A 17,203-nucleotide genomic window follows, 5' to 3' on the forward strand; every position below is an offset into this window, starting at 1 on the left:
TATATTGCTACAATCTGCAGAACTACCAGCTCCGCCATCCATTTTAGATGGAAGTACTTTTTGTTGAGTAAAATGATGATTATTTTCTCTCTCTCCAACAGTGATGGTGGGAAGGATCCCATCATGCAGATAGGGGAGATGTTAATTTTTTTACTAACCTTGGAAGAGCACGAAGTTGAAAGTCAGCCAGAGAAGAATAAGAGATTGTTATTTTCTTCTAATGATCATTCAGAGAAGGGCTGTGTTACTCCAAAGAGGAAAGGTGTCTACATCAGACATTCCTTTGTAGCTCTGCTGTGATCAGTAGGGAAAATAAAATCACGCAACAGAGGTGTCATTCCCACCCACAGTACTGGGTAGAAAAAAACTGGTATTGAGAATAGTGGGGTTTTTTTCCTTTATATTACACAAAGTGGCATAATTCAATTATGTTTTATTAATATACAGACATTATTTTAGAGAATATTTAGGGACAGAAAATTGATAATAAACATTGATATATTAAAGTTTAGAAAAATAAAATTAGACTTTTATATACTCCCTTTAACAAAGCCTTTAACAGAAAGAAGACTGTACTAACAGAATTTTCAAAAAATACTACTTTGGTGGTGTAGACTAGATAGGAAATCTGAACCAAATTAAATCTGTGGAACATTTCCTAGATATTATGGAGACACAAGATTCTGTCCTAATTGCACAGAGTTACTCTGTATTAGGCTGGCAACTGTTTTCCAAGAGAGCAGTGATATTTTAAATTAAGTAGACCTTCAAGGTGACAGAAACAGTTAAGTGACCATTGTAAACTACATATATGATTATCAACAAGGAGAAAGAAGTTTCTTTCCAATGTCACAATTAATATTTCCTAATTAAAAGAAAAAAACCAAAAGAAAAAAACCAAGTGATTTTCTTGGAAAGATACATTCTTAACAAATTTACCAATAAAAATTTCCAGTCATTATGCTAGCTTGAGCTAATATGATGACAGTTTATTTTCATAAATAGAATATACAGCATCATGAGATTGTGGAGATATGTGTTTCAAATCCAAGAAGTGCATGTCACAGCCACACCAAACAATAATTATAAAACACAGACATACTGAAAACAACAAAATTATGCAAAACTTATAGTCCTCAATGATCATTTAAATTAACAATATCCAAAAGTTCACAAATTCAAAGTAACACATTGATACTAGTGTCATCTTGTAATATATTGTAGTATTGTAACGTATCGAATTCTTGTCTATCACTTATCACAGATCATTACATAGTTACACGTGGCACTAGTCTATGAAGTAAGTAACAGAGTTCAATATATTTATTATGCAGTAACTACAATCACTAACATCAGGAATAATTATGTCCTGAAATTATTTTAATCCCCTTCTGTGTATGTTAGCACATATAAGTACACTTTTCTATTTCAGTTAAATTATCTGGTAAAATTACTGGCAATATAGTTATTTTTTGATTATCATGCTCATCTTTGAAAACCTTATGCAAAATCCTTTGAAACAGCTTCTATAAAATTTGGAGCAGACATGAGTATTGTAAATGTGCAAATGATGGCAAAAAGGGTAAATGCAACCAGGCATAATCTGTCTATGACAGCAGCTGCAAACTTCCATTCACTGCAGATCTCTTCACCCTCATCTTGCTTCCTGAACCGCATTGCAATGAACTGGACTTCCTCCAAGATCTTCACAATCACTGGAAGAGTATCCATTAAAGCTTTCTTTTGCACAAGCTCGATGTCTTCTGCTAAGGGGCAAGTCATCTTTCCGCCCTTGCTGCCCAGGTCGTTCTTCTGTGGGCAGCAGGGGCTCTCCATGGCGTGGTAGCTGTAGATGGTGTTGCCATTGCTGGACTGGTGCCCAGGAAGGACGTTCACCTCCATGCTGTTTACACTCAGCTGATGCTTGGAATAGCTGTATTTGCAAGAGAGGGGCTTTATATTCTCCCCAGGTTTTTTCATTCGTAAAAACCAAGCACACCAATTCAGCAGGATGATACGGACCTGAAAGAGAGTTACGATGGCAGAAATACAGGAGACTCTTCATCATTTTAAAAGCTGTTGAAACATTTTGTGACTATTACAATTAGTCTGTGCAGTCTCTTAGAAATACTGATGGATTTCTGTGTTCTTCAGCTATGTGCTTTCAAAATGTTTCTTTGAGGGTTGAGCTTTTTACCTAAGGATAGCTTTTGGTTTTGGATCTGTCTTGAACACAGGGGTGTTCAATGCCCACTTAGCTTATAAAGCAAAAGATATATAAAATTTTACTTTACAAAAGGGTCCTTGGAGACCCATCTTTATCAAACACTCCCAGATCTCTGCAATTGAGAAGACAGCACAAAATCTCCTGTATGGTTTTTAAACATTTCTCAGATTGTAAGGAAAAAGATACAGTTAAATACTTTTGGAGGCCAATGTTTAGATTTTGCTAGAAAAAATCCCTATATGACAGATTTTATAACATTGCTTATCCCCATCGCTACATTAGGTTTACACCTAAATAAAAGACCTCGGTTGGGTTTTTGTGGGTTTTTTGAAGGCTATTTTGTACTTCTTTTGAGGAGCTCAACCACATAATAGAGCAGACTTTTTTCCAAAAGCCTAAATAAATTACATTTAGCAGTTCAAAATCTGAGTGCCACTATTAACTGCTGTCATTTCCCTGTGTGCTGGTGCATCACAAGATGCTGTAATGTGCACATGACAGATTGTGCCTCATATGTTTCTTGTCACCATCACTAAGTGAGCTAACTCCGGAGTGTGCATCCAGAATTTTTTTCCAGTGAACTGATCTTCAGACATTTGGTCTGAAATCTGAGCCTGCTAGTATTCCTACTGGTAACGTTAACTGCGAAATGCAGGAAAAAGGCTATGGATTCAGTAATGTCTTGTGTGAGGAGCAGCTAACTAAATTAGCAAAATCTTGTAATTTTAAGATACTCCAGGTGTTATGCATACAAAATGGGCATTTATAATGTGCTTGAGAGGGTGCCTCCACGCAGACAGGCCTCTTTGATGACTTAATCATCCTGGCTGCAAGCCAAATAATCTGACATCAAGGAGAGAAAAGATGTGGCCTCTGGTTTCCCTTTTGAGCCTTGACTCACAGGACTCCCTGTGTAATCCTGCTCCTATTACATTTTTCATGTTTGACTTGGGACCACACTTTGCCTCCAAAGCTGTTCCAGATGCAAGAAAAATTGACTCCTGTGTTTGCACAGTACAGATGCAGGAATGGGGAAATTACAGCTAGCACTTTGAGTTCCTGCTGTAATTATAAGCATAATTTCAGAAAGGAGGAAGCATTAATAACCACAGATAGAAATAATATTACTAATAATAATAGCCAAAACCAATGACCAGTGAAAGGCAGTTACACAATTTTTTACTTCTGCAATGTGAGCTCTTCTAGGTCACAGCCTCATACCATTTTTTGTGAGCCAATTTGCTTGTCTCCCACTAGTGAATTTTTTGTTCTTCATCATTGTCATGGTTTTGGCTGGAATAGAGTTAATTTTTTTCCTGGTAGCTGGTACAGGGTGGCATTTTAGATGCAGTGTGAGAATAATGCTGATGAAACACTGATGTTTTGGTTGTTGGAAAGTAGTGCTTACCCTGAATCAAGGACTTTTCAGTTTCCTGTGCTCTGCCAGTGAGCAGGTGCACACAATGCCATGGGGAAGCATGATCAGGGCAACTGACCTGGACTAGCCACAGGGATATTCCAAAAGGATATAAAGTATGGGGAGTTGGTTGGAGGCTGTCATTTGCTACCCAAAACCAGGCTGTGCATCAGCCAGCAGGTGGTGAGCAATTGTACTGCGCATCACTTTCTTCTCTTGTATTTTATTACTCTCTCTCTCATCCTTGCCGTTATTATTATTTTTATTATTATTATTCATTACTATAATTAATATTGTTCATATTATTATATTGTGTTCTGTTTCAATTATTAAACTGTTCTTCTCTCAACCCACAAAGTGTCAGAGTTTTTTTCTGATTCTCATCTTCACGAGGGAAGGGAGCTGGGATGTGAGCAAATGGCTGTCTGGTACTCAGATGCTGGCTGGGTTTAAACTATAACAGTCCTGAAAGACTGCTTTCCATTATTAATATTATTTTGCTTTAAATATTTCATTATTTCCTCCACAGTCACCACAAACAAATAGTAATGTATAGTGTTGCAGCCTAAAAAACTGATTCTGCCTTTAATTGAACTTACTTAATTATAATGTGCTCAGACTCCTAATGCACACAAAATGGGACAACATGGAAGAAAATAAAGGTCTTAATTGCTAGCCAAGTGTCAATAGTGTGGGTTGCAAAGGGGAGAGAGAAGCTAACTCTCTAGGTCTGTGAAATTCTAAAACACTAAGTCAGACAAACCTTATTAGAAAATGTTAACATGTTTGCCTTAACTCTGAAAGGAGATGTGAGGTGAAAAAACACTTTTATATAGGAATTCTGCTTTTTCTTTCAAGACAGAGTTTTTATTCCTTAGGGAAATTACATTTATAACTACAGTCAAACCGATTTCCCATAGAAAAATAAATACCCAGAAGACAGTAGCACAGCTTTTAATTAGCTTGGATTTCAAATGCCCTATTTCCTTGAAAACACAGACACTCAGACATCAATCTGTTCTTGTCATACCAACTAATTCAAGAGATAGCTGCAGCATGCAGGTTTTTGGAAAAGAGCTGAGCATGATAATATGAATCTTATACTCTCACCTGCTTTGTCATATTTGGATTTCTATGAAGGAAGTATAGAGGTACAGCTGTCTTCAGAGCCCAATAATCCTTCCGTGAGCCTCTCCTAGCTATAATGCAGATGTACTGCTACCTTTCATCACAGCCACCTGCCTAACCTAGTCCAGAGCAAACAGTCTCCAATTAAAGCTCTCTTGGTAAGGGACATCTGCACCTGAGCAGAACTGTGCATGTCCAGGTTTGAAGCATATCAAAAGAGAAGCCTGAAACATAACAAACTTGCTTTAGGCCCATCAAAGAGCCAGAGTTCTCTTCCCTTTTCCCACAAAACCCCTTCTTCCCTCAGTGCTTGGTCTCTCCATATCTCTCTCTCATGCAACAGTCTCGGCTGTCAGTAGAGAAAGGTCAGTTGAGCTGTTGTCCATACCTGAAGTTATCCACTCCCAAATAGCTCCATAGCTGAGCCTTCTTTAGCATTGTTTTCCATGCTAGCTCAGCGGATATTATCAAAAGTGTCAATCAGCCAGCAGCTCTCATTTCTCAACTGAGTAGCCACCAAATGCCCTGACTGAACCCCTTGGATTTAAATTCCTCTCTTGGAAAAAGCTTTGTAAGTCATCAAAGATTAATAGAAAGGAAGGCACAATTCTAAACAGTGGAATAAGGGAAGCGAACACCTACAGGGAGGAAAAACACTAACAGGCACTCTCCTCCCTCTTCTGTTGCAAAGTGCAAGCACAGACCCCTTGAGAGACAGGCAGGAAAAATAAAGTGCTCAACTGTGAATGGTTTAGAAAGCAGGTGTGTTTAGGAAATGCATCCATTCAAATCTTCTGGGTCTGCAGAAGCTCCCACACATGGCCAATTGTCCAGTGCCTCCCCCTGCAACAGACTCCAGCAGACAAATCCATTTAAGCAGGAGGTGATAACAGCCCTGTAACAATATCCCATTAATCAAGGCTAGAGTTTGCAATAAACTGATGCCTGTCTCTAACAGGAAGAGGACATTGTGGGAAGTAAGTGAATGGTAAGGGCAGCAGCTGGTACTGGAAATTAAAAAAAAATGTAACGTATTTCACTTCAGGGTTGTTTTTTTTTTTTCTGAGCAAAAGTCATTCAAGGTGTCTCTGTAAGAAACACCTGACACAAGTGGACAGGCAAAATTGAAAAACAAACAAAGAAACTAAAACAACAGCAAAAAGAATAGAGAGAATAGAGATAGACTTGAATTCTAATAACTGAGACTTGGCCATGTCTTGTAGAGTAAAAGTGCCTACTTTCGTGAGGTCAGCCTCTTCCCTACATACTTGGCATTCACTCTTTTCCTCTTGAGATCCCTCAGCCCTGTCAGCTTGTCCGGTCTACAGCTTTTATAGTTTATCATCTGCACTCCCCAGTAATGTTTTCCACCGTTTTTGCTTCTTGATGGCATGTTTTGTAATGTAGGCCAGTTCAGTTGTCAAGCCACTGAACAAGATTCCTCCTGAATGAGAATTTGCTGCATGTTGCGTTTCCAGCCAAGAAAACAAGAGACTGGTAGAGAGCAAGAGCTGACTCGCAGGGCCTATGAGCAGGTCTAACATGAACCATTGTGTCTGGGTCCTCAAAAAGCAATCAAATGGGCTCTGTTACAGTGCTGCAGACTCTGTCCATGTAGACAACTGAAGCGTGTTTTCCAGATTTGTGCCCAGAGGTTTTGCCTATGGACAGGTTCATCCAGAATTCACATTCTCTGCTGCCTCAGAAGTAGGAGGCTTTTAAATCATACAGCACTTTGGGAAATAATTGTAAGTAGGCTTAATTGTTATTTGACTTTTAAAAAAATTGCATTGAAGCAGCAGTTTATTTTAAGAGAGGAATTAGAAAGCAGTTCTGAACTTGGGCTGACATTGGTAACCATGTGATACTCAATTATCCAGCATGTCAGGATAATAGTGCAGCATGACAAATGTGGTGAACAAGATATCAGAGGATGTTGTACAACCAGACTCCTACAAACAGGGTGGTAGATATTTGAGTGTGACTATCTGTATCTGCTTCTGCTTTTGTTCTTTTTCATTATGTAAACAAAAGCATACCTTGCCTATTATAAAATCTATTAGGAAAAGGAGAGAGGGGGAAACCCCATATTTTATTTTTTTTAACTTGAAAATCTAAAGGAAACATTCCATTTGAAAGCCAGCTGGCATTAGTTCCAGAGCTCACTGGCCTGACAAAGTCTGCTGCTGCAGAGAAAAGAGGGTCCACATGCTAATGCACTTGGAATAGATCAAATGGCAGCAGAAAAACTGCCCAGAAGAGACTAATGTTTGTTTAGCACATTCTGTCAGTACTGATGTCTGCTGGATAAGAAATTAAAGGTTTGCACTTACAAAGTGAGTGCCAAATGAGATAACTTCGTCATGACTCAACCACTCCATCAAAAGGTTGAAAAGAAAGGCCGAATAGTAAGAACTCTTTTTAATGGAGAATAAGAGGAACTGGTTTTAGTGGAAAAGAACATTTATGTGCTTGTTCTTTCCCTTCAATTGCAAACTACGCTGTTTGTAACTGACTCTTCAGATTAATGGAGAACAACTTCTGCCCCTCACCTGTAATAAGTTTATTGTAGCTTTTAGACAATTTTCTTTCAGTAGTAACCTCCTGAATGTTTATCACCAAAGCTGCTTACCCATTTGGGCATCTTTCCTGCTTGGGGATCATGATGGTGAAACTGCAGAACCAGCACTGTTACCACCACAGACAGACCAACGATGACCATGATGCTAGCAAAATACTGAGCTGCAAACAAAAGGAAAACTTGATTAAGGGTGGAGGGGATAAAAAGAGCATATAATATTCCTTGGCCATGCCTCAAGATCTACATTTGAGAAGCACCGCATCACATCTCAACACCTTCTTCCCTAGTCTGCTGCACTGGAGCATTTGAGGTGTGTATCTGCTCAGCTCCCTCCCCTCTTGTGAAGGAAGGCCTAGAACACATGAAAGGTGAAAATTGTTTGGTTTTTGCCTCTGAAGAGAAATGTAGGGCCTCACAGTAAGAATATCTTTGTGTCAGTTGCCAGGACAGTAAGAAGTTGGGCTGACAACACCCACTGAACACCAGCATTTCCAGTCCTAGGTCTTCCGTGGTACCAGAAGAAGTGCTGGAGGGAGATGCTGTCCTCATGGTGCCTCTAGATCCCTTCAAAAAGTGTCACTAGTTCCCAACCTTTCCCCCACTTCTGCTCCCAGGTGGTTAGGCATATTTCTCATTACTCTTCTTAGCCCTCAAGACCACTTCTTCTAGTTCCTATGAAAGTACACTACAGCCTCCTAGAATGCTAAATTTAAACCTGCTGGTGCAGGAAAGAAACCAAGATCTTGAAAGCCAAAACTGAGGCTTGAAGCCATATCTCTGAAGTGGCAGTACAGCTTCCTCATGCCAGGAGTGAGGCTGATATGCTGGAGTGTAAAGCAGAATTACCCACAGGGGAAATGACATTTGAAAGTTTCAGTGGCAAAATACCAGGGAGCATTACTGCTGGCTGACATAATGGTGCAGTGTGGGAGAGCACATCGCACTGCCCAGACTGCAGCCTCTTCCAACTCCCAGCCCTCCCTCCAGTAGCTTGAAGGAAAAGTAAAAAATGCAACCAAAGCTCCAAAGCAAGTTTTGTTCTGCCTGTATTTCTTCATACCAAATCCCATTGCTGCAGGAGCAAAAAGCTTGTCTAACAATAATGAGGTTCTAAGGCCTTCCTTAAAACAAGGCTGCAACTGCTTCAAGAGGTATGGCTTTTCATGACAAAATTAATTACGTATCTAGATTAGAATAGTCCCAAGGGTGAGATGAATTTAAAGGTCTCTATTGCACTTATTCATAGAGAGGAGAGTCAACAAGCAGGCAGAAGCAGAGCAAGACAGGTTTCAGGGAAGCTGTTACATGCCCCATGTAACAGAAACACAGCAGCGTTGATATTGTTGGTTTAATTACTGCCATGTGTTGTGGGGGTGCTGGTGCCTCTCTCGGAACCCACATCCCGTTTCTGGCTAGCTCTGGCACCGAGCTCGCATTAAAAAGTACGGTTTGCTATGCTAAGATACCTTTCCAATCCTGTAGGTCTTTACCTTTGGCAGGAGGCATGAGCAATGGGGAAGAAGAAGAGAGGACTCTTGTGAGAGGTTCCACAGGGGTTTATTCCACCCGGAAGTGGAACCCAGAAAAACAAGTTCCCCTCTCTGACCCTCCCTTAAGTATGGGGGTGGGGAAAGTGGAAGGGGACAGCCTGGAACCAATCCAGAAGGGGTGGGGGGAGTGACCCAGAACATAAAGGACAATCAATAGAACCTATCGATCAAATTGAGGGAGGGGGAGAACTGGGATCCTGCCAATCCCTCAATGGCCTTCCTGGAATTTTCCAGGCTTCAGGGCGAGGCTGTAAAATGATAGACAGGACCCAATCCTCAGGAGAAACCAAAAAAAGGTTTAACATGGGGTACATAGGGTAAACCATTGTAAAACAAAGAACAGAAGCATGCAGAAACTTGATAAAACCCAAAATGCACCACAACAATGAGTCACTAAATAACTTCCTTAAACTTGACGCATTTTTATGCCACCAGACTTCAAAGGCTTGAAATGGTCCATTTAAAATGACTTTTAGCTAAGATTATTCACATATCTTTGGAAAATTAGTCACCTGGTTAATCTTGGAAACAACCTGATAATATCTGACTCAAAATCCTAGCCAATTATTAGCAGAGGAATTGATGCTCCTAGGTTGTTTTTTTGTGCTATAAACCCAGGAACAGATGTTAGGAAACTGCTGTGTAAATTTGCTAGTAAATAGAAAACAGTTCTCTCCAGAACAAACTGGGAACCAGAGGGGAGCCAGGGACCCATAAAGAAAGATATTTTATAGTTTTGCCTGGTGGTATACAAGGAAGAGGCTGGAGATGCATCATCTGCATTTTGAGGGGATGAGTGGGGTGCTTCTGTTCAAGGTACACTTATGTCTTAGTTGGAAAGTAAGGATGGAGGATATAGTGCATGGTACTTGCGCCCAATGTGTTAGTATGAGGCAGTCAAATGTTTAGAAGATATCTGTGAAATAAGACTGCAGGAGGAAAATGCTTAAAACTCCCTCTAAACACCCCTCTGCATCCTATTTGTAACTCTTAGTTACTAGATCAGCTTGGAGTCTTTAACAATTCCCTTCACTGTGGGAAGTGTAAGGAGCAGCAATCCCAGATCACGATGAACATGAAGGACCAGGGGTCTGGTTGCTGATAATTCACCTGCACTGAGGCAGAGCTCAGAAGTGACTGACACATTCTGGAGAGGAAGTAGCCCATTTGCACTCTGTCTTCGGTAGCTGCCGCAGGCCAGAAAAATGCACCAGAAGATCTGTTTGGAGCTCCTCAATATTCCTGACTTATACAGCAACATTCCTCAGGGATACTGAGGTCTGTACCTGTCACTTCTAAATGCTCTTCATACATTTTAAAACCTGCTTTCTTCCGCTGAGGTGAGTGAACAAAACCAGCTGTTTTGGATGCTTGATTGAACTTCAAGAAATACAAAATATTTGCTCTTGTATAATTTATTTTCTTCCTTTTCTTTGCAGAAGCATTATGTAATATACTATCTGGACAGCAGTTTTAACATCTAGGACTTGTCATCATCTGTCCCAGGACAATCAGAAGATGATCAGGTGCTGCTGTCATAACAAATATGGATCTAATAAAACCACAGATCATCAGAAGGTCTTCTAAAAAGTCAGTGAGAACAGCTGTTCGTTCTTTGCAGGCATAGTTTGATGTCACCTATATTAAAAGGACAGCAGTGATTTGCAATTCATAATTTGAAGAGCATTCAGTACCATTTTTGGATGTTTTGTGTCATTATCTGATGTTAGTGAAGAAATAATTTATAATCCTAAATAATCTTAGGATTATTTTAGAGATGTTTTGAAAGACATACATTGGAAGTGGAACTGGATTAACTTCAAGGACTGATTAGGGACAGGGTAAACAAAACAGAATCCCCAAGGTAGATGTTTTGCATTGATTTTGTCACTGAACAGTGATATCATACTATATCATCATATCATATCATATCATATCATATCATATCATATCATATATTATCATATGCCAGCAGTTATCATATGACCCAGATTTCTTAACATAGTCAATCACAAGAAAGACAGAGCATCTGCACTATGACCAGTTACAGTCTTCTTGTTCCTGTGAAATAGTAGAGGAGGGAGGAAAGTATTGTACTCAGATATTTATATTGATCAAGCTGGATGTTGGATGCCTCCCACTGGTGCTCCTGTTTCTATTCTATCTCTTCAGAAAACATCAGGTTTTGCATGCGAAATGAATAACTGGGTTCGAGCCTCTCTAAGTCCAGTAATTTCAGTCATTCAGGGCTGAATGCTTTGTGCTTCTTGTAAGCTCAGAATGAGATATTCACTGCTCCTCCTTCTGGAAATGGTCCAGGTGAGAGAACTAAAGCCTGTGGAAGTTGATGAAAACCTCAGATACCAGCAGAGGGGCTTCCAACAACACTTCTTTTCTCCTGTGGTAGAGACCAGGCCTGGTGCTGTGCAGATGCTATGGCAGTCTACAAAGGGCAATGGCAGAGTTACTCAGAGGCAAAGAAAATAAAAAGATAGAGGAGAAAGTCTCTTTATGACTTACTGTTGTACACAGACAGCAAAGAAATACAGAAGAGGACATACGATTATGGTACTTGTGCTTTGAAACTCTTCTCCTTCCATATGCTTTTGAAGAATAGAAGTGGGAGTTTGAAAAGTACATCTGTTCTCTTATTTTGTTTGGTTGTATTTTTCTGTGAAGAAAAAGCATCCAAGACTCTTAGCTTTGGGAAAAGCATCCTTGATCATAGGGAATGAAACTAAGAGCTGCCATGAATGAGAATTTCTGTTTCATGAAAGAGATTGAGCAGGGTCCTGATTCTGACAAGGTACCACACAGGACTATGAAAGTATAGGGGGAAAAGCACTCCAAAAACTCAAAAAGGGCCAGAGTAAAGTGAGATAGCATCAGGTGAGAACATACTGGAAGATGACAGAAAATGTAATAGGGATTAATCTAATTTTCTCTCTAGTCAGAAAAACTAATGCCTTATGTTCATAACTTAAAACAATCCGTAACTCGGATTGTTTTAAATTGTCACTGAAGGTGACAAAACACAACATTGCTTCCCTGTCCTAGTAATTTGCAGTCTCATTTACTGTATGACTAAATGCAAGAAATCACCCCAAGCATCTGCTGTAAAAGTACTGAACTACAGTGCAAAGTGTTCAGGCTTACTGAAATGGCATAGGCATGGTAAGGAACACCAAGAAGGAAACATAGCTGGAAATATCATCATGATGGAGCCCTAAGCAGCAAGTAAGTTGTGATTGTTAAGAAAGCAGGAGAGCTTAGCAAAATAAGACAGAGAAATGCAGTTTTGATAACTGGAGATGGAGAAGATAACTTTATTTTTATTGTGCCTTATTTGATACATCCGGACAAAATATCAAGCATCACATGTTAATCATAGGAAGTGCCAGTTCATAATATTTATGAACCTCATGTTCCCCTTTCTAACACTGTCTACACAACAGCCTCCTGGTGTTCCCCACTTTCTGCTATAAACTCCTTTTAAAGCAAAATACAGACTCTTGATCCAAAATCAGTGGTGTTATTTTGGAGAGAGATGGTAGAAAATAAGAATTTGCAGCACTTTGGAATTATTTTGGCATGGAAAACAATCAGAATTATTAACCACTTCTCCTGTGCAAGGGGAAGCCTCAAATTGCAAGGTATTAAATGTGCTTACAGACGAAACAAATCATCTTACTGGTCTGAGACGTCAGAACATCTCCTTTTAAGATTTGACCTTTGGGCAGAAGCACACTTTATCTGGTTTGAAAAAGTTCTTTGAAAGTGATACTTCCTCAGAGCATGGGCTAGGATGGACAGAGAGCTGCTAAGTCAGAGCTTATTGAAGCTTTGGTCTAAAGCTGAAAGAGTCCAGCCATAGGTGCTGCTGGCTGTTCTTCTGTGTGACTGTAGCTTCTGTGCTACCTGGGACCTGAACTCAAGGTCTGCAGAGCTTTAGGTCAATACAAGTGCAAAGAGCTGTGTGGAGTTTTCAAAGCAGGCATTTTAGGGTCTGTCTTTGCACAGTGTCAGCCTGTCCTCACAGTGGTGGGACTACAGCATAGGAAAACAGAGGTGAATGTAATATGGGTGGGTGAAGTAAGTTCTGCACAGCCTGTCTCACTGCAGAATGGAACAAGAGGTAAACCTGTGGCTTACTAGGGCTGGGGACTGGTGTTTTCTTAAAAACAAAGGATCTGGTGCTGGAAGCAGACAAGATCACAGAATGAGGGGAGAAGTGCACACAATGCCGTGTGGCAAAAGTTTTGTCTCTCTGGAAACAGGGGAAAATAAGAGTCAGGATGATGTGCTGGTTAGACTCCTCACAGGCTTGGCCTAAATTTTCCAGAGCAATGGCTTGCTCTGAAGGCCATGTCTGATTTAACATGGACTGTGGATTGATCTGTCTTTCTGAAGCTCTGGCTGATTTTGGTAGGAATGAAATATTACATTAGGACATGAAGTTTTTTAAGTCTATGAACCCAAACTAGCAACCTATCCTGAGGCATTATTGAAGACTTTCCTACAGCAGTGCATGACAAATTTAATTCTGGTTACTGGATGTGAGACCACATGACCACCAACTGTGTAATCTTAAGGAGGCTCCAGCCAAAGGATATTAATGAAAGGTAAGAATTGTAGTTAGGAATGCGTATTGGCTTTGAGGAATTTTTTCCTTAGTGACTTCTTAATGCATGATTTCCTAGTCTTAATTATAAGGTTGCTTTTGGATAGAAAACACAGTTTAATGAAACAGATCAGGGATATGAAGACTTTAAAGGAATTTAGGCGGATGTCTATGGCCTAAGGAAGGAACTCACCCTTTCCTGAGAAATGGCCATATAACTATTACCAAAACCAGATCCTTGTCCACTATTATTTACCTAGAATAACAGAATCATTTAAGTTTGAAAATACCTCTAATATAATTGGGTTCAACCATTCACCTAACATGGATCAGAATGTCTTTTTAAAAATAAAATAGTCCTTACAGTGTAGACCAAAATACCTCAAATGTAGTTTTCAGATGAATTACCTAGTTCTTTAATTTCAAAAGGCAGAGCCTGAGCTTGTACAAAGTCTCTAAAATAACAGTACTTGTTAATAACAGTATTTTTTTAATTTTGATTTATTTGCTGAACCAGGAAATTAACACAGTGGGACATAGTTCTGTCTTCCTATGTAATACACTGCATGAGTGCAATAATAGGGACTGGAAGGTACATGAAATTACTGGCATTTATAGTGCAAAACAAATCTGCATAATTATATAGGTTTTCATAAAGAGAGAAAAACAATTATCTTATACCTGAGCTGTATCACACAGGCTTTGAGATTTTACCCTGTGATTAACACAGTCAGACTAGTAATTTAGTTGTGTAGCACATCTGGAGTACTCTGCATTTCTGCATAGACTTTCCTAAAGTAATGAATTCCAGTTTCCTACTTACATGGACTCTTGGTAAAAGTAACTTTAAAGAGAAAAATTACAAGTAAAATTATGACTGAAGCAAGACACACTTCCTGCAAGGCATGATTAAACTACAGTAGAAAGGGTAAGTTTAGGACACAGTTGCTGCTGTATAGCCGTGGTCTGAAAGACTTTTAGACGCTACACTCCAGAGGTTTTAAGTGCTAGGAGGGACTTCCAGTACCCTGTAGAGAAAGAATCCTTGTTTGTAAAGTTGACTTGTGCTGGATTCTAGCCAAACCATTGTGTTTTTAGATGTCATGGGACTTCAACTCTTTTGATTTAATGGTTGAGCTTATCGCTGGGCTATGGGTGATTAATGTTTTAAACAGAAAGAGGCATTGTTCTCTGGTTCAGCCTTCTCCTTTCACTGGCATCTCTGTGGAAGAGCAGGATTCAACTTCCGAAGTGTTGTGGTGCCTTTCTTTGCATAGATGTGTGCTGTTGAAAACTGGGCTTTGAAAACAAATATTTTCCCCAAAAGGGAGGGTGTGCTAGAGACGGATGGAAGCCAACACATTGCTGGGCAAGGAGCAGCTAGCTACTGATGTGAATGCAAACCCCAAGAAAGCTGAATGAGAGCATGGGGCCAGCCTGTCCAACTGGAATATTTCTTTGCACAGAAAGTGGATTGCTCACTGTGGAAAGGAAAGCTCTACCAATAACCCTGCAGCAGAAGCGGCAGGGTCCTGGTGCTCAAAGGCACTGAGCAGCCTGCTACTGATTCCTAGGTCAAGTCTTGTCACTTGCTCTTTACAGAAAAAGAAGTTGACCTGTTTTAACATATATTAACATGATATGTTAATATGTTAACTGAGAAATGGGAATCTCTCATCTGGGGAAGTTGGTCGTGTGGAGTGAGAGAATCTCTGCTTTAGGAAGCTTTATGAACAGACAGAGAATGCAGAGCATATATCAAGGAATGGGTGGCCCACGTTGCAAAGGTACAAAAAAGCAACTGTATTGTCCCACTTGCATCTTTCTAATTATTTAATCTGAGAAGTGCTTTCTTTAATATAATTTGAGGCTCCTCTTAACTAAGAGGAACTAAGTTATGATTTCCACATTACTCTGTAAATATGTTTCAGATCGCAAAAGCTAGTACTTTTCTTGGTGTCATATTAGACCAGTTCTCCTTTGCTATCTCAATAAAGACACTCCAACAGCAGCTGTGAAATGTTCCCATATTATTAGAGTTCAATAGTTAAAGCCAAGGTCAGAAGAAAAAAGTACGGCATGTTGAAGAAAAAAGTGCAGCATGTTAGGCATTATCAAGAATAGTGTGGCCAGCAGGAGCAGGGAGGTCATTCTTCCCCTGTCCTGGGCACTGGTGAGGCCACACCTTGAGTGCTGTGTCCAGTTCTGGGCCCTCAGTTTAGGAAGGACCTTGAGACGCTTGAGCACATCCAGAGGAGGCAACGAGTCTGGTGAGGGGCTTGGAACACAAACCCTGTGAGGAATGACTGAGGGAGTTGGGGATGTTTAGCCTGGAGGAAAGGAGACTCAGAGGTGACCTTATCACTCTACAACTTCCCGAAAGGTGCTTGTAGCCAGGTGCAGTTGGCCTCTTTCAGTGGGCAGCAACTGACAGAACAAGAGGACACAGTCTTAAACTGCACCAAGGGAAATATAGATTGGATATTAGGAAAACATTTTTTACAGAAAGGGTGATAAAATATTGGAATGGTCTGCCTGGGGAGGTGGTGGAGTCACCATTCCTGGATGTGTTTAAAGAAAGACTGGATGTGGCACTTGGTGCCATGGTTTAGTTGAGGTGTTAGGGCTGGGTTGGACTCAATGATCTTGGAGGTCTCTTCCAATCTTGTGATTCTGTGATTAGTGTCTTTCTGTGATTAGTGTCTTTGAAATAGCAAAGGCTGTGAGGATGCATGCAGATCCAGAGAGGTGTGGATGTGTATTTGTTTTTAAAAACTCAGGCTGTAAGAATATAATGCATATTTTTAAAGCATGTGGAGTGATGTTTTCAAAGTATCTCTGCACACACATGCATGAAGACCAGTAACAGTGACTCTTCAGCAGATCAGCAAGAGATCTTTCTACTCCAAGATCAAATTATATGCATCCTTCACAAACCACATGCTTTAGAAGATTTGTTTATTCCTGCAACTTGCTGCTAACCATGCTGATTCTTCTTTCAAAACCTGAATGAGCTTTCCAAATGTACTCCTTTTCTTCATATTAGTTCTGAGAATTTTAACTGAACCAGAGATCACACTGAAAAACTGTGATCACGACCTGGCATATTCAGTTCAGGAGCTAAAATATCCCATTTGAGATCACCTGTAAGACCACTGTGAGGAAAAGATGCTATGTTACACTGTTAGAGTAAGGATAAGGTTTTCAGAAGTCGAGATTACATAAAAGTGCACATCTCAGCTTTGAGCACTAACTGAATAAGGGCTGTTTGGGTGCAGAAATGGATAAGCAGTCTCCTTGGAAATTTGGAGTCGAGCAAGGAGTTAGTAGAAATACTGTCGAAGGGTGATACCAACCCAAATATAAATGCAGAAGTAGCAGAAAAGGGTGGGAAAAAAGTGGTATTGGGTAGTCAGAACAAGAGAGACCTCAAGAATGGTGAAACAAGGTGGAGGAGCTCACCTCCAGAGTGAGAAAATGCATTAAGTCTGGGGAATATGCAGAACCAACTGAAACTCTTCACATAATCATGATAAAATAAAGTTGCTAGAAAACTGAGATGTTGAGGGATATTTTTCACTACCAGAAGCTCTTCAGGAGAAGAAGTTATATGAAGGAGCCACTTGAATATGAGGGGCATCCTGTCTGGATGGACAAGAGCTGCTGGAGAGCTGGTGGA

At 40.1% G+C, this 17,203-nt stretch overlaps 1 protein-coding gene across 1 annotated transcript in view; it reads right to left on the reverse strand.

The window, feature by feature from the left end:
• Positions 1–1,500: 1,500 nt before the first annotated feature.
• The window catches only part of LOC310923146 (neuronal acetylcholine receptor subunit alpha-7-like), a gene marked incomplete at both ends in the record, with an annotated part of 56,272 nt that continues 40,569 nt past the window's right edge, over positions 1,501–17,203 (reverse strand). The window contains 2 exons of the mRNA XM_083884285.1: positions 1,501–2,022; positions 7,405–7,514. Coding sequence (XP_083740411.1) covers positions 1,501–2,022; positions 7,405–7,514 — 632 coding nt within the window. The remainder of the gene's footprint in view (positions 2,023–7,404; positions 7,515–17,203) is intronic.

The sequence above is a fragment of the Zosterops lateralis genome (assembly GCF_965231275.1).
Source record: "Zosterops lateralis genome assembly, chromosome: Z".
In the NCBI taxonomy this organism is placed as follows: Eukaryota; Metazoa; Chordata; class Aves; order Passeriformes; family Zosteropidae; genus Zosterops; species Zosterops lateralis.